The sequence below is a fragment of the Rhipicephalus microplus genome, chromosome 10 (assembly GCF_043290135.1).
Source record: "Rhipicephalus microplus isolate Deutch F79 chromosome 10, USDA_Rmic, whole genome shotgun sequence".
NCBI lineage: Eukaryota > Metazoa > Arthropoda > Arachnida > Ixodida > Ixodidae > Rhipicephalus > Rhipicephalus microplus.
In genome coordinates this window covers 51,331,433-51,355,013 of record NC_134709.1, presented here as the reverse complement: position 1 = coordinate 51,355,013, position 23,581 = coordinate 51,331,433, and the positions used below count along the sequence as shown (strand labels likewise).

General features: G+C 44.1%; 2 protein-coding genes across 6 annotated transcripts in view; one reads left to right on the top strand and one right to left on the bottom strand.

Moving 5' to 3' along the window:
* LOC119180835 (E3 ubiquitin-protein ligase Siah1) overlaps positions 1–3,618 on the bottom strand; it is a 35,112-nt gene extending 31,494 nt beyond the window's left edge. The window contains exon 1 of one of the 3 annotated variants that reach the window (XM_037431973.2): positions 3,440–3,618. The gene's annotated coding sequence lies outside the window, so the exon portion shown is untranslated. Of the gene's footprint in view, positions 1–2,767; positions 2,940–3,060; positions 3,383–3,439 lie in introns of those variants that run through there. The other 2 variants (XM_037431972.2, XM_075875631.1) reach the window with 2 other exon arrangements.
* Positions 3,619–9,702: 6,084 nt separating this feature from the next.
* On the top strand, positions 9,703–18,465 carry LOC142774717 (uncharacterized). 3 transcript variants are annotated; one of them, XM_075875626.1, is made up of 14 exons: positions 9,703–9,832; positions 12,338–12,523; positions 12,980–13,141; positions 13,353–13,427; positions 14,107–14,175; positions 14,252–14,404; positions 14,795–14,851; positions 14,933–15,097; positions 15,592–15,657; positions 15,735–15,803; positions 16,724–16,944; positions 17,039–17,198; positions 17,928–18,056; positions 18,341–18,465. In XM_075875626.1, exons 1-14 carry the CDS (start codon positions 9,826–9,828, stop codon positions 18,388–18,390), a joined length of 1,569 nt encoding a protein of 522 aa, XP_075731741.1. In that variant the 5' UTR covers positions 9,703–9,825; the 3' UTR covers positions 18,391–18,465. The 3 variants fall into 3 exon arrangements, with proteins under 3 accessions (XP_075731741.1, XP_075731742.1, XP_075731743.1); XM_075875627.1 differs by lacking the exon at positions 15,592–15,657; XM_075875628.1 differs by lacking the exons at positions 15,592–15,657; positions 15,735–15,803.
* The last annotated feature ends 5,116 nt before the right edge of the window (positions 18,466–23,581 follow it).

Here is a 23,581-nt window from a genome sequence, read left to right as displayed (position 1 = left end):
TTTTCATGATGCCTCTGCTCACATAAAAATTTGAAAATGTTGCACACATGCTACTTTATATGAGTGCTATAAGCTTAAAGTTCAGTAGGAATGAGTGCTTACAAAATAAACGAGGCAATTTTAAACGAAGCATGTATTGAAGTTATTCACACAGAAATTTCCAGTCTTGCAGCATGAATCCAGGTTCCCTGTACCAAGTTTTAAAGATCATCTGCACACACTGTTTCTTCTATAGAATTTGGTGCCTTCTAAAGTTACGATTGCCACAAAGAAGTATAATTGACTAATTGCACAAATCATAGCCATTTCAGTTTTCCACCAAAATCTTGCAAATGAGTACGATGTTACGAAAAAAAAAAATCAAAGACCATAAGAACCTGAACCTGGCAACAAGATATCAAGTCAGCAACAGATTTTTCCAAAGCAAAATGGTACACAAGAAACGATGCACCAACTAGACGGATGAACGTAGTACTAGTAATGTGCAACTAGTACGCTGTACTGGTGCTTCCGTGTCCCGTGTCTCAGTTCTCACGAATAATTGTGCCACACCTTCATAATTTAAAAAATATGGGTGTTTCCAAGGTTTCTAGCAGAGGTATGAAGGGTCAGTAATGATGAGTCCTAGTTGAGGTTTCACAGACATTAATTTCTTTGCAACTCTTTTCTGCAACCATTATTTGCATGCTGCTTGATGTCATGAAAGAACAAGCAAGCACAAACATGTGCACTTGGGCCACTTGGCAATGTAAAAGTTCCAGAGCTAACAAAGTTCAGCCTCTGGTTTTTTCGGAACGCTACGCAATCCAATCCAGCAAAGTGGGTCACACTGAGACAGTTGGAATATAAAGTCCATCCGATACAAAAATTGAGATGCACACTTAAGTCTGCTTGGCGAGCAGGCTGCTAGAAGTGGCCTTTTGCCAAGCGTTGACAGCACAAATATTTATTCTTAAATAACGCCCAATCTAAGTTTCAATAAGGCTATCAAAAAAAATGGATGTAGCGGTGAGCAGTATCACAAGACGCAACTCGCATACACCTCTTTTTGCAGCTTGCCCCTATCAAAACACGACAGCAGCCATGACCAAGCCCAAGACTCGAGCCAAGCAGCACAACATAAGCTACTACCATGAATGAACTTCCAAACTGCAAGCCAGGACTCCGCGTTATATAATGGTCGTGGACAATGAACAACAAGTACAAAGAATGATGAAAACCGAACACCACACGGTGGACTGCACACTGGGAAACAATAGGTTGTACCAAAACAATGGTGAAATGAACAATAGCAGGAAAAGAAAAGATGCTTGAAACAATGAATAATACGATGATTTTGGGCAGGAGCGGTGATGGCTGCAAACGCAACAGCCTCAAGCACATATTATTGGGGCCCTACGACGACCTTTTCAAACATTCCTTTCGCATCATAGGAAATACATCACACGTAAGTGAAACTTATGTAATGCAAGTGGGTAATAGCAAATCAATACCAAATCAATTGTCGTTGCGTTAGGGTGGTTTTGTATGCTTGCGCCGGTCTACTTATTTGATGCAATTTGACAATAAAGCTCAGTTGGAAGTTAGCGCTCTGTCCTCTTGTGTCGGCCTGCTCGGCCGTTTCTTCTTCCCCGTAATGCGCTATACCAGTTCAAGCAATACCAATTATCTCCTAATTGGTTCCCTTTTCTGTAGTCTTGAGTGGCTACAGATAAGAATGGGTCTGTTAAGCAGAACCAATATAGATTCTAGATATGCATTTCAATAAGTCAGAGAAAAGGTGTTATGGGTAAACAGAACTAGGTGGTGCGCTGTGACCAGATTACACGCGTATTTCCTTTTTCTTCTGAAAAATGCCAAAGAGGGCACTTCAACCCAACTTCACTATGCGATAAAGACTCGTCAGAACAAAATTATATAGTACCACGTTACTCCAATTTAAAATAAAAGAAGGCTCACGTATACTAAGACAAAATGCAGCCTACAAGCGAACAGTTTGCGAGTGCCCGAGGTGGCTAGAGGGTTATTTGCGGCACGAGACGAGATATCTCAACACGGAGCATATAAATATAGCAGCGGGCGCTACATACCCGCAAAGATATAGAACGTGCGAAAACGCATAGCTTTGCATTTGCAACCGGGTCGGTGTAGCGTACAGTCATGCGGCCACGGGTATCCATTTCGAAACAAATTGAGCCCACCTCTATTGCGAAAGTCCCCTGCGACTACCGCAGCTTTTGCACCATCGTCTTTTTTTGGAGCGGTGTTTACTCGACCTCTATCGATTATCAATCGGTCCCTTTCGCGCAATCGAATTCCCTGAATTGCTCAACTGACTCCGCTATCGCACGAGTGACCTCAACTGAGCCGAATGCAGAACGTCATTTCACTGTCGCGTCGCTTCGCACAGCGAGAACACGCGAACTTCGAGCGGTCACACATGACCCAGGCGCGCTACAATACCAGCTGCGTATCACGGCACCGATTCGGCTTTTGCGACACGGCAAAACAAATAGAAAAAAAGGTAGCCACGGCCACCGACGAAACGACAAGTCGTCAAGCGTGGGACGATCAGGGAGACCAGTTGAAGTACGCGACAGTCGCCCCTTTCGAAACGAGCAAAAAAAAAAAAAAAAAACTCTCCCCGGCCGTGCTGGGAACCATTACGGCAACGACTCGTTATCGACTTGCAACGAGGCAATCGCGTCACACCGTCCCAGCACAAGGCGACAAAGCAAATAAAGATGAAAAGAAAACAGGCCTCTACCTTTTGACTGGCCCCACCGCTGGCCCTCCACAGAAATCATCTGCCAAGGCATTCCAATTTCTTTCCGAGGGTTAGCGCTTGACGCCGTAGAGCATGCACTAAAGCACGATGCCTCCCCGACACGGAGTTACTTCCGCGGAGACGGCGGAAAACCGAGAAACCCTTAATTGCACAAATAGTATCGCTCTCGACCAAGCGCGCAACCTAGTTGCCCGTCGACGGGATGTGTGTAGCAGTGCGTATTATACGACCTCGGCCGCCGAGACGGCTGAGGTGTCCGCATAAACACTCACGCGGCCAGAGTCGTGCCGTCTTCTCATCTAGGCCCAGGCCCTCGCTATTCCCAGCTGCGTTGGCGCCAAACAGTGGGGTTTTCACAGCGTCGTTGTCGACGGGCCTCGGTCCAGACCCATATCTTTTCCGCCCCGAGAAGCCAGCGCCGAAGAGAGCCCGCGGCGGCGGCAGCAGCAGCAATGGCGAGAAGGGGGGGCCAAAACGAAAACCAAAACAAAAGGAACGCGTCGAAACAGGAAATGTTGGAAATGGTGATTCGTGAGGAAACGGCGGCTGCCTGTCGCTCGCTCGCTCGAGGCAGCGGCGTGGTCCGCCTTTCTTAGCAGTTGCTTCTTTAGAAACCTAAAGCGATGTCAAGCTGAGGCCTGATTTAATTACCTTGCCGTTCGATTCGAGCACGTCTGTAGTACGGCTTCTACGGTGTCGTGTCGCAGTCTCTGGGTCATCAGCTGTTTTAGCAGTCCGCTGGTCACACTGTAGTGGCAGCGTGCGCGAATGCTTTGAAAGCGGCATGGAATTTAGACGATAACGCGGATCACGTGATGCGTTTTGGTTGATATTGCTGCATCACACAAAGCTGCGGCGACCGCACGCTTGATATTTTTTTGCGTCCCGTTGCCGTGAAAACGCGCGTAGCGAACGCTATCATCATCAAGAACGCTGAGCGCACAAGTTTCCGCCTTGATGGCGTCTGCTACTTGAACGCATTCACATCGCGCATTACCCCTTTTCACAAAACTTCCAAAAAACTGCAGAAGTTCGAGACTGCTGCGTGGTTCAACAACGCCACTGAATTCCGGTCGAAAGCTTCGGCTGTGGTGGCCAATAAAAAAATATGCACGGAACAGCAGTATTCGCGCAAGAAGCGCGTCACAATGCAGTGTAGTCACAATGCTGCATGCGGCTTCCCAGTGAGTGAGCGAGAACATTATTTTGGTCCAAAGGTGGCAGAGACTGGACGGGACCGGAGGCCCCTCTAGCTCAGCCAGGTGGCTCCGCCCAGGATGGTGCCGGGAGGTGGAGTCTCTCGGCGATGCCCCGGCCCTATTTTTCAGATTCAGTTCAGTAAGGAAAAATTAGCAGTCATTATTTTTAATAATAATGAAGGTAGTGAGCTTAGGATACAAGAGGTCATGCTAGAGATAACAGAAATATCTGGGCGTATGGATAAGCAACGGGACAGAGTACGTAAGGGAACACGAAATATACGTAACGACTAAAGGTAACAGGAATGCAGCAGCGATGAAAAATAGGGCACTGTGGAATTACAATAGGTATGATGTTGTGAGAGGAATATGGGAGGGGGTCATGGTTCCGGGTCTGACGTTCGACAATGCGGTCTTGTGCATGAGATCAGAAGTTCAAGCAAGATTAGAAATTATAAGCAACGTGGAATAGGTAGGCTTGCTTTAGGAGCTCATGGGAATACACCAAATCAGGGAGTACAAAACGATATGGGATGGGCATCGTTTGAGGGCAGGGAAGCTAGCAGCAAGATAAAATTTAAGAAGCGATTGAGAGAAATGGGGGAGGAGCGTTGGGCTAGGAAGGTTTTCAGCTACTTGTACATGAAGAATGTCGATACAAAATGGAGGAAGCGAACCAGGAAATTGACGGGTAAATACTTAGAAAACAGCAGGGGGCCAAACCAAAAAGAACTATCAGTTAAGAAAAAGGTGAAGGAAACGGAGACTGACATGTGAAGAATTGGCATGATTATAAAGTCCGCACTAGAGATCTATCGACCTTTTCAGCAGGAAATTACCGAGAAAAGGATCTATGGTAATACTCGGGGTAGTTCTCTACTGTTTGAGGCCAGAACGGGAACCTTGCGAACCAAGACATATCAGGCCAAATACGAAGAGGTAGACACGGTATGCAGTGCATGTGGAGAGGGAGAAGAAACTGCCGAACACTTGATAATGTTCTGTAAAGGGCTTCACCCTATAGTTCAGGATGATGGCACACAGTTTTTCAAAGCACTGGGGTTTCGAGACAGGGAGGGCAAAATAGACTTTAAGCGGGCAGAATTAACTAGAAGGAGGTTATCTGATTGGTGGCTAAAGTCAAGACACGAATGAAAATTAAACCATTCACTGCAAAGTACCAGTCCTCTACTTCACTATTTAAAGAAAAAAAAAAGATAAATCTAGTTGGTGGTTCACTAAGTATTACGGCTAGGTGGCGTTAGCCGCCGCCTGATCTAAAGGGTATAGCCACATCAATCCATTCATTCGGGCCCTCTGGTGGTGGTGGTGGTAGTAGTAAGAAGATAAAAAAAGGCACCTAATTTCTGCAAGTTAGAATACTTATCAGGGGTTAGATATAGGAAATTTGCTATTTTTACAGATAGTTTAGAAAATATCACACAATGGACAGATTATCAGCACCTCAAATTTCCATGGAAATCCCAGTGGAGTCCGTCTACAGTGTACTAGAATAATCTCCAGATTCCGGTGCCGTGTCCCCCCATTAAATTTTTATTTACACAGATCTGGTCTGACACTTTCCCCCCTCTGTCCGTTCTGCGAAGAATCAGAAACTATTGAACATTATTTTGGCTCATGTCGTAACTATGCATTAATTAGGAAGCGACTTTTAGATATTCCATTTGCGAAGCTAGGTTTAAATTTAACCACAGAAAATGTTCTAAGTTTTGGTGCCTCTGGTTTGGGAAATTGCCACAGAGATGCATTCGATGCGGTGTGTAATTTTATTCAAGACTCTAAACGTTTTTCAACATAAAGCCCACGTTAACAGATACTCAAAAAAAAAAAAAACGGGTCGAAAAGTAATTTTCAATTCTGGATAAATCCGTGACATACCAAATTAATCGGGTTTGGCAAAACCAGCTGTCTGGTCGGCTCCCAAAATCAAGTTGTAGCTATTAGTGTCTACTTTGTTGTTGATTATTTTTTCTCACTATCTAAATATTTGGTTTCTTTCTTTTTTTGTTAACATACTGTCTTCACTATACAACTCCCCCCCCCCCCCCCTTTTTTTTTTTTCGTTGTAAGCAATAATGCAGTTATCGTCCATATGAGACAATATGTTCTCTTGGCCAATCCCCCAGAGTGGGTACGAGCCATGGATTAGAGGATACAAACAAACAAACAAACAAATTTCTGCAACCCGGTCGGGAGCACGGCGCAGTGCCTACCTCTGGACGAGGGGGGGGGGGGGGGGATAGTGGTTAGAAGATGAGAAAAGGCACCTAATTTCTGCAACCCGATTGAGACCACGGCGCAGGGTACAGTGTACTAGAAGGGGGCAGTGGGCTCACTCTCCAGCGGAGGTACAGTGTACTAGAATATTCTAGTACACTGTAGGCGGAGGGTATGCCGAGGGGTGGCTCCAGAAATGTCGCACGTTTGTGGTTCTCTGGTCACACGAGCGGTGGCGCTGGCATCGCCATCAATAGAAGAATTTTGGGAGGGACGTTGCAGCTGAGCCGGTTGTGTAGGTGTTCTGTGAGCCGGTCAAGTCCTGCAGAGCAACAGAGTTTGAGCCATGTTGTGTGGCTGTGGACATTGTTGCGCCGAGTTTTTGCCGTCAGCTTTGAGCGTTACGCACCACGCAAGAGGACAGTATGCTTTACAGTGCATACTGTAACCATGCCGCGACAACGGCAAAACCACTGTTAGGCGCTTGGGTGTCTAACAGGCAACGTGTTCGTGAAGAGTAAGCAGGACCTGTCATTGTTTGGCGTCCTGAAGGATGAAAACAGGCCGAAAGAATGTGAGAAGAACCAGCACAGAGCGGACAAGCTTCTGGAAGACACCAACACAGTTTGCGAACTCCACTTGCAACCGCGTCTGTGCATGTTATCGATGAAAAAAAAAAAAAGTGCGCATACCTCACCCATTATCCACGCCGAGGCTGTTTTCAACTTGTTCGGCTGACCAACTTTTATGACCGAACAGGCCTCCTTCATCCCTCAAGTCAGCTGTACAGCTCCATGAAAAAGCTCGAGGATATTTTCACAGAATGTTTTTGCCAGAGTAAGCTGCACTCTGACAACATTATGGACATACTGGCAATTGTTCAGCGCAGACTCTCGATTGAAGTTGGTTGCAGTGTGCACGCAGCTACCCTCAAAGCGAAAGTAATTACTTTTTACGTTGTCACACGTCTTCATTCAATTTGAAAGGACTGAACACTGACAATTAGGGAGGGAAGCGGCAGAGGGCCAAGCAGCTGAAGATGAGCCGTCACACATGAAGTGAATAAGGTGTGTAAATCAGTGGCTAGATGGTGTACTTCAGTTCTTTCAAATAAGAGCTTCATGTCAGGAGCAGAAGCTTCGTTTATATCTTTATTTAGTTTCTCACTATGTCGCTCTACATATGTCTAACATACGTGTATCTGCATAATTATAACCCCCAGAGAACTGTTGTGCCATGGTCTACAACTGAAGCAGAACGAAAATTATTTAAGCACTACAATTTCACTTTATAATAAAGGCGCAAACCAGCCAGCACGCCTGCATGTTAAAGCTCTTCTAGGAAGTGAACGTGCACTGTTTTCTAATTATGTTGTGAAAGGGCGGGCATAATCTTGTTGCGAACTCTTTTTAGGTTCGGTCTACACAGCATGAACCATACGTTTGGTCACTGCATCAAACCATATAATTTGTGGGATACATCATCCTTTTCGACGAGGTGTTATATTCGAGGAAACACGAACCTGACCTGAACAAATATAGTGCTTATCAGGAATACTCTTCTAACTCAAGCACACACCCTCCGAAACCCACCCACACACACAAAAAGCGTTAGCTGCGTCGCACTAGAAAGGAGAATGCACAGACTGCGCCGGCTGCCATCGAACTAATTTTCAGGAAGCTGTATCGCAAAAGAAAAGAAAACACTGTGATCGAGAGCACCAGGAGCTCTTAATATAATCAGAGGGCAGTCAAAGCATGCAAGTTTATAGCAAATATCGAATAAATGCACGTTCCAACTTTTACGAGCGGCCATCGGCGAGCAGCTTCTGCAGGTGAAGCTTCCATTGAAGATGCCTGTGGCGCCATCTCTCTTATGTGACGCCAAAAGCGTCAGAGTAGCTGTTGAGTAAGCCCACTGCCCTCTTCTAGTACACTGTAGTCAGGGGTTGGTTGTCGAGTTCCGTGCTGCGCGTGGCAGCCTCCCAGGAGGTTTGGTTGGTTTGGTCTGGTAGTTGTGACCCCGAGTTAAAGGGGCACAACCAGAGCATGTGTTTAAAATTACAGTACTTGTGATGACCGTGCGGGCAGTGGGGTGAGAAATCTGGGTCGAGTCTGTGCAGTATGGTTGCCGAACTGTAACTGCTTGTCCTTTATACAATTTAGGGTGCGGAAGAGGGAAAACTCGATCTGCGCCCAAATTTATAAGCTGTGGTGATCTCGTGAAATGTAATCGATGGATCCTTGAAGTTCATACATCCCCGTTCGCTACACCTCTGAGAGGGCCGCTCACCGCCGCGGGCTAGCTGGTGAGCCCTCTCGTTCGGATTGCCGGTTGGACAAGACGAGAGATTACCCATATGGGCCGGGAACCATGCAATATGTGTCAGGGGAACTTCCACTTCATTTCCCTGACTACCATGACAGACTTGATGAGCACAGGAAAATTGGGTTGTTCGCAGCCTGGCAGTAGGTGGCAATTCTTGCCTCGCACATTACAGTAACGTGTGCACGACAAATGGGTATATTGACCAATTAGGGTTTATTAACGTGCACTTAAAATACATAGATGTTTTTGCACTCAATTGGTTACCAGAATAGATAACCCAGACAACACTCGACGACCTGAGGTCGTCCTCGTATGGTACAAACGTCCTCGGCAGTTTCAGGACGTCCTCATTTGGTCCTCTAGTCGACACTTGCAGGATTATCCCCAAAATGCCCCTTTGAGACCTTTTTAAGGACGAAGAATTGTCCTGATATCGTCTGCTCGAGGACGTTTTGAGGATATGCATGTTTCGTAGGTGCATGCAGCTTTCGCAATTCGTGTTTGGTTAATTTTCTGGCTGTTAACGAATAAGTCCACGGGATTTCGTATGCCTACTTTCGAGTCATAATAGTAAAGTACTTCTCGATCATTAAAATGAGATAGTTACACGAGGAAGCACTTCAAGCCAACACGAGAAAGACGTGTTCTTTTATTTATTATTTATTTATTTACTTTGTAAGTGATCGTAGGCCAAACTTTCTGCCTGCACGTTTTCGTTGGTCGTGATCTACCGCCGACGTGCATACGGAATTATATCGCACTGACTGTGGTCTGACCCGTTTCCCCAATGAACGCACGTGCGGCAGACCAAGTTTGGTGCGAGTATAAACGGTGTCGGCTCCAAAATGAATGCAGGCGTGAAAACTGTGAATAGCGAGCACGTTATTCTCGAGTGTCCAGTGTTGCAATGCCGCACGGTCCCATCGAGCAGACGACAACTGACCATGCTGACGACTGGGCTGGCCTAGGTTATCGTGAATAGAGCAGCATTGGAACTAGAACGCTGTGGGAAAACGAATGGGCGACTGAAGTTGTGGTGGTGCTAACAAAAAAAAAAGCAGTACCTTAATGCGGTCACCATGCGCAGTCAAGGTGCTTTTAAATCTGGATGTCTACGACACTGTTTACCCATTTTAAAGTGACGCAACTATCATCATCATCATTATGGGCCTGCAGTAAGTCAAGTCGAGTCATTGGTCGAGTCAACATTCCAATACAACACTTCTCGCCATAGAGGAAGCTTCTCGCAGAAGCCCTCAAAGAATCGTAAGCATGCCAGGTGAGTGTCTTCTGTTAAATTTTCATATTGAAGTTGTAAGCCGCAAAGGTAAATAAATAAAAAAAGAGAGGACAGTTGATTTTCAGCCTCGCGCTGTATATCTTTACTGCTTATTCATGTATGTATGTACAAACCAACTGACTAGCCTAACAACGTGTTCTGGTGGTGGGTGTTCTTTGGTCTAGCCACCATTCTACTGTGCTCTGTGCTGTTCAAGATGGCTGAGAGCGCGGATCGCAAATTTCGGCGTGAAATTAATCGGCGCGTCAATGCTAGTTTTCAGCTTATTGACAGTGAGGCCGATGTCATAAATGACACGCGGTACGTTGACCGAGATTCCCGCAACGCCGAAAGAGAGAGCGACTTGCCCTCCGAGGCTTGTGCGGTCGACCTCGAAGACGGCCATCGTCGCCTTTGTGTTCATGACAGAGAACGGCCTTCGGCACACTCCTCGATCGTTCCAGAAACGGATGTGCCCCAAGGACACGTTTTGATTTCTGGCGACGCGTGCTACCCCAGCGGCTGCAGTGTTTCTGTGCCTCACGATCACACAGACTTCGAACGGCGTGCCTTCCATGACAGCAGCGCTGCGGCTTCGACTTCGGCGACCTCGCAGGTGAGGCAGAGGGATTCTTTCGAATTGGCACCGACTGGGAGTAACGAAGAGCAAGTTTGTGAACGCGGCAGTGTGGACAGCTTGCTGGCCTTTCGTGAGAGACTGCAAGCGTGGGCCTTACAATCTCGCGCATCGCACACTTCAGTTACATCGCTCTTGAGAGTACTACAGTCCCACGAATGCTTCAGCGCGCTCCCTTCAACTGCAAGGGCATTGTTACAGACGCCCAAGAAGTGCCTGGAAGTGTTGCAGCTGGCCGGCGGGAAATACCATCATTTCGGCCTCAGTGCAGGCCTACAGCGAGTGCTGCAAGATTGTGCAGAACTACCAAGAATTTTGAAGCTTAGCTTCAACATTGACGGTCTGCCGGTTTCAAAAAGTTCACGGGGCCAATTTTGGTGCATACTGGGACGCATAAGTAATTTGGAGGACAAAGCACCATTTATAGTGGGTGTTTTTTTCGGAAGCAGCAAGCCCAACAACGCGAATGATTTTTTGCGACCATTTGTTTGTGACATAAATGCTGCTATCACAACAGGGATTACCATTGGAGAAACTGCAATTCCTGTTAGCTTGTATGCCCTCATATGTGATGCACCAGCAAAGGCATTTGTATTATATGTCAGAAGCCACACAGGCTATTACAGCTGCACCAAATGTGACGTAAAAGGTGTCTACTGTGAGGGCAGGGTGTGCTTCCCAAACGTCAATGCTCGCAAGCGAACAGATGACAGCTTTCGCTTAAAAGTCCAGGAGGAGCATCACACAGGCGAAAGTATTCTTGAGGAACTTCCTTTTGACCTAGTGAAAGATATACCATTAGATTACATGCACCTTGTGTGCTTGGGTGTCATGAACAAGCTCTTGACACTGTGGGTACGTGGCCCAAAAGTGACCAGACTTGGAAGCAAAGTGCGTCTTGAGATGTCGGAAAAAAATTCTCAAATTGCACGGTGTGTTCCATGTGATTTTAGCCGAAAGCCGAGGAGCATTGCTGAACTTGATCGGTGGAAAGCGACTGAGTTTCGCTTTTTTCTTTTATATGGAGGACCCGTTGTTTTGTCATCACTGATTCCTGCACACATGTACAAGAACTTCTTAGCTTTACATGTGGGGATCTCTGTTCTTTCCACACCAGCTGCACCTGCAAGTGAGATAGAGTATGCCGGAAACATGCTCAAGTTTTTTATCCGGACATTCATAAGCATTTATGGCAAAGAGCATGTTTCACACAATGTGCATGGCCTGTGTCATTTGGCAGATGATGTTACACACCTTGGCCCCTTGGACTCATGGAGTGCCTTCCCATTTGAAAACCATATGTCCTCGTTAAAGAGAATGCTGAGAAAGCCAGACCTTCCCTTGGAGCAACTTTGCAACAGGCTTGCTGAGCAGGCACACCGTCCTCTGAGGCATAAGAAAACTGAAAGCCATGTCGTATTTGCTGCAGAGCATGCTGACGGGCCACTTGTTGCTCCATGCCGAGGCCCCGAGTTTAAAAAAGTAACATTGCCTGGCAATGTCATTCTTAGAGCTGAAAAGAGAAATGGGTGCTGTAGGCTAAGTGATGGGTCAATCGTCGTTATTGACAATTTTGCTCATCTCCCGTGCGGTGAGCCATGCATAATTGGAAGGAAGTTCCTCAAGTGTGAAGATTTTTATTCTCTGCCATGCCCTTCCTCCATACTGGGAATTTACTCAGTGTCTCAGCCTTCTAGTCTGCGGTATTGGCCTCTGAAGAACATCTCACAGAAATGCCTGAAAGTGTATTTGAAAAGGAAAAGCATTGTTTTCCCTCTTTTGCATGCTACAGTGCACATGTAATAAACTTTCACAACTGTGTCAGAATGTATACAGAATTTGAATTTGGCTTCTCTTTCTTTTGCAAGGTCAATACGTTGTCGTTCTCTTCCCAGAAGAGGATGATACATCTGGGATCATCCTCAAAAGTTGGCTGAAAGGCGACGGCTGCCTGTGGCCTCGACAAACTAAATATGTACATAGTTTGTTGAAGGCGAAAGCGACTCCAGGGGCTGACTGGATAGAAGTGCCTTGCACTGTTGTCCGAGAATTTGGTAAATTATTCCTTATTTATGCTGTTTTACTGCACGTTTTTCAGCGATTTGGTCAGCAATGAAGTAAAAGGTATGTAATAAACTGCAATTTCAGCATTGTAACTCTAATTGCCACTTTAGATCAAAGTAACTTCTTAAAAGTTTAGATGGGTTCGAGAATATCAGGAAAAGATATCAGAAGATGGCTTCGAAGAATATCAGAAGATAGCTTCGAGAATATCAGGAAAAAAAGAACAATTATGCGAAATCAAGTATCTCATATTTTGTGAATACTTGCATGTCAGCTGTCATTGCAGCAAAATTTAAATGATCCATTTTAATATCATGGGTGACTCTTAGTACCTGCTTGGTAATGACTTATGCAAAGGAATTGGAGTTCTACTTGTTATGTGTGACAGATCTGAGAAATGATCATGCTTATCATTTAATTAGTAGTTGTTGCCCTTCTTTCTGCAGATACATATGCCGAAGCACGGGCAAATCTGCCAAGGGTAGAAAATGGATCCAACTTGGACGGCGAGGCAGAACTTGGGAAAGGCAGAAGAAAAAAAAATAAGAGATCCTATGAGTCTGAAGATGATGAAGGGGCACCATCACCTCCAGCTTCAATGATAAGACGTATAACACCATTTTTGAACTTTACGTAAAGTGAACTGCTTGTACTTATGTTTTTTAATAGTATTGAATCTTTTTACATCCTGCAATGCCTATTTTACAATGATAGCCCCACGGAATTGCTCACACTGTTTTCTGTTATCTACCGCCAAAAGTAACACTGGGTTATCTGGCTTTAGGGCTGTGAAATGCTGATTCTGGCTTGCTTTCTTAGGGAGAAAACACAAGCGACCAAGAAATTTAGAGAATCGGCCACTGCCCACCCAGCCACGGTCATTGGAACATGAAGGTGATATGCTTCTGGGATAAAATCCTGTTTTTTTTTCTTGCTATTTTATTTATCTCTCCTCTTTACAACCCCTTTTTCTACACCCCTATGCAGGGTGGCAAACTGGTTAATAACTCCATGTTAACCTCTATTTACTTTTCATTTTCCTTTCCAAAATGTCATGTCAAATAGCATATGACATGCTTCTGACCTGCGATAACTGAGAATGTCAGCACGCATTTAAGTACTCGCTTCCAACCAAGAGTTTTTGCCAAAGGGGATATTGTACGTAAACCATGCACATCAGTTTTAGAGCAGCTCTTGAACACCCGTTCTTGCATTGAGTGGGGTCGCCATGGCCATCAGTGGCCTGATGGACATGAAAAAGTAACTGATAGACACAAAAAATTAAAACTGAGAAGAGAAATACCCAGGGTCGTATCGAATTTGGACACTTGCCCTTTGCTTGGTGTTGAGTATTCCACGACAGAGTGATGCTAGCGCTTGAAATTCATTTTTTATATCATTCTCACTGCACAGATTTGTAACTTTGATTATGTTGTAGACGGAGCTGATTTCATGCAAGGTTTGCAGGTTTTCAGGAGCCATGAAGAAACAATGGAAAATTTGTCTAATCTTCACATGACTATTCTACTGTCCCATTACCCGCTGATTTTTTCTTGCCTCTGTTTTCTAACAGGGTATGCAGACAAGGCAGGGCGGCAACCACTGCAGCAGCATCGCACCACAGGCCAGGAAGGGGCTTTATGTAAGACTATGTTTGATGAACAGCTCAAAGTGCATGTGTAGAATTACATTTCAAAGCTTCACTTATGTTTCTGCAGTGACTAGATCCAATATCAGTGAAGTGCCTGCGTTCGACTCCAGTTCACCAGCAGGCATTAGGCCATCACAAAGAGCCCCTTCACCGAGAATGGCATCACCTGAGGGTCAAAATGTTTACAGAGGTTCATACAGCAACAACTGCAGACCTCTGGGTAAGTGATACAAAAGCTGCCTTCCATGGGTGTCACTTTACGTGTGAAGTCTACCTTCATATTTATTGTGTGTTATGTATGCAAGTTGTTATTTTACTTTAGGCACCAAGTTTTCCATATGCTAAGCAATATGTTTAGTCTAAAGCTATGGTAGAGCTAAATGGCATGGATGCTTCTTTTCAGTTTTGGAGCAACTTACTAACTGTAGTTGGTGTGTCAAGTGTAAATGTAGTTCCAGCCTTCTAAACTCTGGAACAACTAAAGCTTTGCATCACTTTGCAACTAAAGCTTTGCAGCAAGTGTTGATGGAAAGATGGTGGGAGCTTCGCGTAACTGGCCAAAATAACTGTCCCATCACTCTGATTCTTGTCCCTTTTCTTTTTTATGCAGACAATCTTGAAGGGCCACCATTTCAGCAGCATTACAGCAGTCAGCAAGGGGCTTCATGTAAGACGGTATTTTTGATAAAATGCTCAGGGGCTGTTTTTAGAATTGTGCAGCTTAAAAGGCTCATCTATGCTTCTGCAGGGACTGCACCCAATAATTGCCACGAGCCTGGCTTAGGCTTTCCCTCAACATCATCTATGCCTGCTCAGAGAGCAGGATATAATGAGGGGCAAAATGTCATCAGGAATTCTCCTACCAGTAGACACACACCTTCCAATTCCCCTAGCACTAGAAGCATACCTTTTGGTAAGTAACATTAGAGCTTCCTTAGATCGGCACCTATTGTGATGCAGACTACCTTTATATTCATTGTTTGGGGAATACAAAGTGTTTTTGCCTGTACGTTATAAAGGTTTGCAAGTGCTAAGCAACACGTTTCGTCTGATAGCTGCACCAGTGGTAAACAACATAGGGTGCTTATTTGCAATTTCGGAACAATGTACCAAATGTAGTTGCTTTATCAAGTGTAAATGCCTGTTGTCTCAGAAAAATTGAAGCTAAGGTGCCAGTAATTAAAGCTTTAATACATAAACAACTGTTATCACCTTTTTGGTGTACAGAACATGCCTCTTGATCGCAGTGGAAATGAGAAAACTGCGTGTCACTTCGATGGCAATGAGCACGCTTTTACCCCATAATCAAAAAAAAAATATTTTTTTTTCAGTAGACAGAAATGACAGTGGCATCACTTTGTAGCAAAAACAATGGCAACTGTCACTTGTAGGAACTGTCACTTACAGAGCATGCAGACAACCTTGAAAGGCAAGTGTTGCAGCAACATAACAGTAGTCAGCAAGGCCCTTCATGTAAGAATACTTTCGATGAAATGTTCAGAGCTAGTTTTTAGAAGTGCATCTTAAAACCTTCATCTATGCTTCTGTAGGGACTGCACACAATAATACCCATGGGTCTTCATTAGGCTTCCCCTCTAGCAATAGAAGCTCACCTCCTGGTAAGTAACATTAAAGCTTTCTTACCCGGGTGCCACTTCAGAGGTGAAGACAATCTTTGTATTTATTGTCTAGGGAATACAGTTTTTTTTCTCTTTAGATTAAAATCTTTGCAAGTGCTAAGCAAAACGTTTTGTCTTATAGCTGTGCCAGTCGTAAGCAGCATAATTGCTTATTTGCAATTTCGGAACAATGTACTAACTGTAGTTGCTTTATCAAGTGTAAATACCTGATGTCTCAGAAAAATTGAAGCGAAGGTGCCACAATTAATACTTTTAATTCATAAACAACTGTTGTCGCCTATTTAGTGTAGAGAACATGCCTCTTGATCACAGTGGAAATGAGGACTGTGTGTCACTTTGATGGCGATGAGCACGCTTTTACCCCATAAATGAAGAGTTATATTTTAAACATTTTTTTTTTGCTTTCGTTGGGAAAGTGATAGTGGCATCACTTTGCTGCAAAAACTATGGCAACTGTTATATGTATGGTCTGGTCACACATTGTTTCAGTGCTTAAAACATTAAAGTATCTGTTTCTGCTTATTCTATTTTTCACAAATTCACTTAATAACCTAACTTTCAACAATTTTTCTGAACTTATTCCAAGTTTTTGTTGAAAACTAGGTTGTAAATATATGGGTACACTGAATCACAGCACGCAATGAAGGTGCTTCATCTCAGTGTCAACTCTGCATGCGTATTCAGGTCCTAAAAAGGCATCACTGAGCATGCTAACAAAATAACTGAAGCCATGTAGGCACAAATTTCTAAAACCGACAATAATGTGCAGAGAAGCCATAAACAACTGTGTGCTTGTTTTGCTGTGTTTAGTAGCACTTCTCATTTTCAATGTTATCTCAGCTTTTGCCATTTTATATGTTGCAATTCAGCGCTATTACTTCATGAACACGTCTTTACAGAATACGTGCGTCAACTCATGCGAATTTCGCAAACTATCCTGATGAGGCTAGAGCAGCTGGGACGACAGGTTGATGCCATGCAGCAGCACCTTTTCAACACAACAGTGAGGCTTCAAGATGAGACAAATGATGATGTGGTTTTGACACCGGTCAAGGATATTGACCAATTTCTAAGTCTTGAGGGGAGACTTGCTGCTGATGGCAACATTAAGCTAAAGCTTGTACGTCATTCATTATATTTTTCTATAATTTTTTTTTCTAGTCACTGCATTAAGCTACTCTTCTAAAAAAAATAATGACCTCAAAACTGTACAGATACAGCAGCTTGCTGGCCTTGGTGGCTCAACTTTTGGGGCAGCAGCCAGGAGGATGCTGGAGCTTCTGCTAAGCCTTGAGGTTGCTGTGCAGTTCAGCTGGGCAGGCCAAAAAGGCAAAAGGAAGTTTGTGGATCTAGGTGTCACAGATGTCATTTGCAGTGAGTAATTTGTTTCACAACACCATGTGCTGCAAGAGCCGTGTTTGAGTACAGACATTTCTAAGTCTGTTATCCACATTATCTTTCATTTGAAGTCAATAGCAAAAGAACAATCTTTTCATGAAAGCATTAAATTTTTTAGGATGCTTGCTAATTAAAATTATGTGCTTAAACGTGGAAAATTTTTAGCATGAAATATCTGTTGTCAGTAAGAAACCCTGCAGCTTCTTCAAGCACACTAGTATACTTGCATGGCACACATACGCAAGCATTCACTACTTGCAGAAGTTATTATCAGGTAGCACTACTAGGCATTCTTAACTGTAGTGGAAATCTTATGTACAGATGAAAACTAACAGATGGAAGCTCATAGTGATCACTGAGGATCTCTAAACAGGAATAAGTACCTAAGACAAGCTGGTCAACATTTTCATACATGGACGTATTTTCGTCAAAGGCGCCTCATCATTCTTTGCATGCTAGGTTTCAAAAAAGTTACAATGATGTCTTCTTCGTGGTGTTCTTCTTGTAATGCAACACATAGTGTCAATGTCAGTACTCTTGAAATTAACATGGGGAAGGATGGCAAGGACCTTTAATGATGATGTGCCCAACTATCAAAATGTCGATCATGCTGACTAGAGGTACTTCTTCAAACAACCTATGTAGCATTATATTAATGTATTATGTTTGTGTAATTCCTGTTTTATGAACTTTGTACTTTTTCAGAGGCCGTGAGGCGAAATTTTCCGGAAACAAAAAAAAATGACATCGAGTGTGTGATTAAAGTGTGGCTTCGGCATGCTGGGGAAAAGCTCCAGAAGCAGCGCTTAAGAACTTCTCGCACTCACCATGAGGGTGAGTTTTATTATCTGTGCTGTTGAAGCTATCATAACATATGATACTTTTGCTGTTATAGTTTAAATAATTTTCTTGCCTTACTCGAATTTTGATGTGTATGCAAGCATGAACTATATAAATCATTTTCACCATTATATAATGGCTAGTTCGTACCTGCACATTATGGTAATATAATTTTCATTTTATGCTTTCAAATCTGGCATGCTGTTATTGTCTTAATATTCTTATTGATACTCTAAATTCACTTGTGCTTCAAGATATGCTGCTTTCTATTACTACAGAATGTCTTCAAAGTGTCGCGTTGTCAAGCCCATCGGATGAAGACCTCTGAAGGCACAGGGCAAGAAGTCTCATCTAGTGAAAACTGCCAAGTTTCATTCCTGAAAATAAACATGTTTTCTGTGCATTGCTGTTTTTATTGCTATACTTGAAGAAATTGTTACTGAAACCTCACAGGCAGTGCTTTAAAGAGTGTGCATGTTCAGGCACTTTTGATTGATCAGTTGTCATTTCAGCGCTCCAAAAGAAGAATTAGAGCAACTTTTCGTAAGGTCTGATGAGTGCCTAGGTCTTGTATGCTTCGTCCTCAAAAAGTACTAGACTCATCATAATGTGCTCTTTTCTGGATGCCCTGAGGACGATCTGAGGCCGGACAAACGGACTGGTTTAGGACCACTTGAGGTTCATTTGAGGGCTTCCTCAGGTCATACTTTCGTACGGTGTAGGTCATCCTCAGGACAACCTCAGGTTGTCGGAGCGTTGTCTGGGAACCAGTAAAAGAGAGCGTCGTCTGCTGCTTCCGGTTCAAGAAGAGCTTTCGGTTCAACAAGAGCAGACGATGGCGAACCGTTTCGCCTAAAGCCTCAATTATTCGGGATTCACGCCCACGGTCGCCCGTTTATCGTCGTGCTGATAAACTGGTCGGTTGTTCAGCCGATGGCTGCTCCAACTCGAGCGTGAAAGGCAAATGCATACGTATCGATTCCCAAGAAACGAAGAAAGAAGAAAAAATGGCAGATCCCACGTACAGTGCGAATCGATCGTATGCGAAGCACGAATGAGAAATGTTGATATGTCACTTTAAAATTAGCACAACGTTACAAGTTGAAGGTAAATGATGCCGTACATGACTTCCTTGCCATGATTATCATGGCACGATCGTTTACTTTCGTCATCTATTCACGTCACGTGATACCAAATTTAGTTTATGTGGAGCTAGCGAAACGGCCGCGAGCACGCTATAAGCGTAGTATGTTGTCATGTTCTTACATGACACGCGTGTCAGGATTATCATGTTTGCACCAGTCATATATTTCGTCATCCAATGACGTCGCGTAACACCAAATTTTGTGTATGTGGAGCTAGCAAAACGGCCGCGAGTGCACCATGAAGGGCCCAATATACTCCAATGTAGCGTTGACGCGCGCGCACGCAGAGCACAGCGACGCTACGTTAGCAAAACACGAGTACTTTATAGTGTGACGCCAGGCGCGACGAGCGTCCGTCGGTGCGGCCCGACGGCAACCGGCTACAAATGCGACACGCTGCATTTCGCGTCGATGCGTTAGACAACATTGAGTCTCCCTCTTTTCATCACGGAGGGACGCTGGACGCGCTCAAACGCGCATGCGTCAAAACAACGCGGCAGACAGGGCAGGACCGGCGCCTGGCATGGCAACGCTGGCGTGACGCGACGAAATGAACGCCGGCGAGCACGCCCACCGCGTCACGTCGAAATGTATTGGGGCGTTGACTGTGGCATGTAGTCATGTTCTCACATCACACGCATCTGATGATTATCATGTTTGCACCAATCACATACCTTCGTCATTCATTGGCGTCACGTAATACCAAATAATGATCATCATGTTTGCACCAGTCACATACCTTCGTCATTCATTGGCGTTACCTAATACCGAATATGGCATACGTGAAGCTAGCGAAACGGCAGCGAGCGATATCGTGACATGTAGTCATGTTGTTACATGACAGGCATGTTGTGATTACCATGTTTGGATGTGTCATTTAGCTATGTCGTCCGTTCGCGTCGCGTAATACCGAGTTTGGTGCGTGTGAAGCTAGCGAAACGGCCGCGAGCGCATATCATATGTAGTCATGTTGTGCATCTCATGTTTATCATGTTTGCACCATACTTTCGTCATCCATTCACGTCCCTTTGTACCAAGTTTGGTATAAGTGAAGCAAGCGAAACGGCCGCCAGCGCATCCTGAGCATGGCATGTAGTCATGTTGTTACATGACACGCATCTCACGATTATCATGTTTGCACTACTCACATACCTTCGTCAACCATTCACGTACCAGCTGCAATACCAAATTTAGTATATGTGACGCTAGCGAAATGGCCGCGAGTGCATCATGAGCGTGGCATGTAGTCATGTTGTTACACGACAAGCACAATGTCATGATTTTCATGTTAGGGTCGGGTGCTTGTGTTCGCCATGCAATCATGCCATACTATACCAGTTTTGCAATATGCCATGTGAACGAAACCACTGCACGAGCTGCAAGACCATGAAATGTAAATCATGACATATTTGTCATGATTCTCATGTTATGACTAGTCAAATATGTTCTTCATACATTCATGTTATGCCATACCAAGTTTGGTATCGATACCATAATCGAAACAGCCGGGAGAGCTAAAAGTCGTAGGCGGCTAAATAGATAGATACGCTCAAAGTCGGCGAAGTTCGCTAAGAAATGCTTCGCAATTAAAATGAGGTGGACCGCGGCTGTGAAGAGAGCCACAGTGACAGGTAGACCGAGTACCGAACGTTGGAAGCCAAGAGTGTGGGAAGAACATTTTATCACAACTGTACGTGTGCACTCCGCACTAATAAAAAGCTTACGCATGAATTTGCCGAGAATATTGTATGGAGAAATCGCACAGGTGCGCCTAGCAAAGATATCATGCAAACACGCGGGCGATATCTACCTGCCATGTGAGATGAGCGCCGCCCATTGTACCCATATCAAAATGCAAAAGCTTCACCAGCGCCTCCTCTATTTTTTCACGAGTAACAAAAAACGCGAAAGCTTCACTCAAGAGTAAGTTTACACGAAGCGCTGGACGAGTCTATTTGCGTTTATCTTGGTTAAACTGTGCGCCAGGACGGCACGCAAAGGAAGAACTGCGTATAACAAGTGCAGGGTTTCGATTATTTGGCGCCGTCTATGTCTGACTGTATTGTTTATGTTCCGCCGTGCCTCACAGCTTGATTAAAATCAGCGTTCCAATAAGCATCTGGCTTTTACTAAGAAATGCATCTTATAGCGCACTGAATGCTAGAAAAAAAAAAAATCTCAACACGCTCAATAAGTGCTGTGCTTCATGCCGATCGACCGACGATGTCGGCCGAAGCAGCAACCCCGAAATGAACTCTCAGAACACTGCTACATGCAGTCATCCCCATCTGGTGATATCTTTAAAATGGTGATATTTTCTCTGCAGTAACGTATCGTACAATGAAAATTGTCTTCTGTATTGAGTGATCTGCTAGCCAAACTGACAGTATACCCCCAGCTGCACAAAAGCATTGCAGATCATTTTAGTGCGGTAAAAAAGTTTTCTTACCGTTCGTGGCTTTCGTAGCTTGTCTTCGTCGTAGTCACAGTTAGCAGAAACAAAAAACCAACTTCTAAAGCACTGACATAGCACGGAAAGATGCTTTTTTTCAACGAAGCGGTACAAAAATGCACGCGTGCCGCTGCTAACTTGCCTGGTGCATCGAACCGGAAGCCGTCATATCCCACGGTTCCCTGCGATTGCCCGTATTACTGGTCACCTATTGCAGCTCTCAAAAGTGTCTTGCTTTCCAGTCTAACGATAGATATTGCAGCTTTCAAAAGTGTCTTGCTTTCCAGTCTAACGATAGATATCCGACGTTTATGCACATGTCCCCAGTAAACGTTTGTTCAACATTGTGGAAGAGTCACGGACACCTTGCAAATGTCAAGAGGTACACAACTAAACAAGCCCGTAAATGCCAAAAACAAGCCTTTAACCTGCAGTAGCAATAAGGTGTTCACTGTAGCAATTGAGAAATTGTCAATGGTATAACCATTATAAAAACAAGGACACTATGCGCATACAACGCCTTGCCTTTGCCAAATTAAGAAGATATGAGAAATGGCGCAAGTAGTTCAAAATTTACTTTACTCAGCCCGCTAGTGACACGAGGAGAGTAAAAACGAAATGCGCAACATGCAATAAACAGTATGCAACCAAACATCTCGTTCTTATCTGATTTTTCTCCTTTAACAAGCATTGTATTTAAATTTCCGTTATAAAGTACAGTGCGGGCAACTCCCCTTGTGGGTATGATCCAAAATTTCTTAGGCAACAAACAAACATGGAGGCTGTAGAAGGTAGTACAAAGTTTTCATGCAGTGTGTCAACTTCAGGTTAATTTTAGCCGCTCGGAGCTCTTTGTTGTGCATTTAAATCTAAGTAAGCAAGTATTTTTGCACTTATCTAGTATAGCACACACAAAAATTGGGATAAAAATCCAGGCACCTTCCTTACAGAAACATGTACAAGGTCTGTTCCATTCACTTGCACCATTTGAATCAGCTTACGAGGGGACGCACCATAACAGTTTTCACTACTCCGATGATGTCACCTGCCGATCACAGCGCTGGCTTAGTGCAAAGCAGCAGCGCACCAAACTGCTGTAACCAAACTACGCAGCAGACCAGTATAGACACAATCTGAACACATTTACCGCACGTACACAGCCTAACATTTGTCTGTAATTCTGACACTGAAATAACATGCAGTTTGCAGCCTCTAGAACTCACACGAATGGTGCAAAAGTGAAGCTCATGTCAAATCGAAACATTTCTATTTGCCCCTAGTGCCACTGCACCTGAAGTGCACCATTTGCATACTACTTGTGTCCTGCTCTGGCTTGGTTCGAAGTGATGCATGCAAACTGAACACACCTACAATGTGTTGTAGGGTCATCTAGCATTGCAGTTAGCATTGCATGTCGGTACAGCAATTTAATGCTAAATAGGTACGTCAATGTCAACACTATCCTTGAGATGGGCAGCGCTTAAGTTTTTTTTTTTATCGTAAAGACCAGCATAACAAACAGTTACAATGGAAACCTGTGCATATATTAAGCACAAAAGATGTGTGAATTATCTCAGTACATGTAACTTTCGTAGGTACCGTAATATCGCAAGATATGTATCACTCTGGTGATGTTTATAGAACACACTGCACACTCAAACCTCGATATAATGAACTCAGATCTACAAAATATCTGTTGTAATGAAGTGAATGAAAAGTAGTACTGCACTAGACAGTGTTGAGAACATACCTTTACAAAGAATTCTTGGATATAACGAACTGATTTGGTGTAAGATTCAACTAACTGATGTATTTGTATTGTATTTTTTGGAGGCAATGTTTGCTACCCTTCTTTGTTTTGCTGCCAGAATTTTTTTTTCTATGACGATGTATTTCCACCCTGCTTAAATCCCCCCTGGGGA

Bases quoted from the DNA above. Each gene is read 5' to 3' on its own strand.
- LOC142774717 (XM_075875626.1), top strand. The intron at 14,176-14,251 runs GTAAGACTATGT...ATGTTTCTGCAG, and splicing joins AGGCCAGGAAGGGGCTTTAT to TGACTAGATCCAATATCAGT. The intron at 16,945-17,038 runs GTACGTCATTCA...AAAACTGTACAG, and splicing joins GCAACATTAAGCTAAAGCTT to ATACAGCAGCTTGCTGGCCT.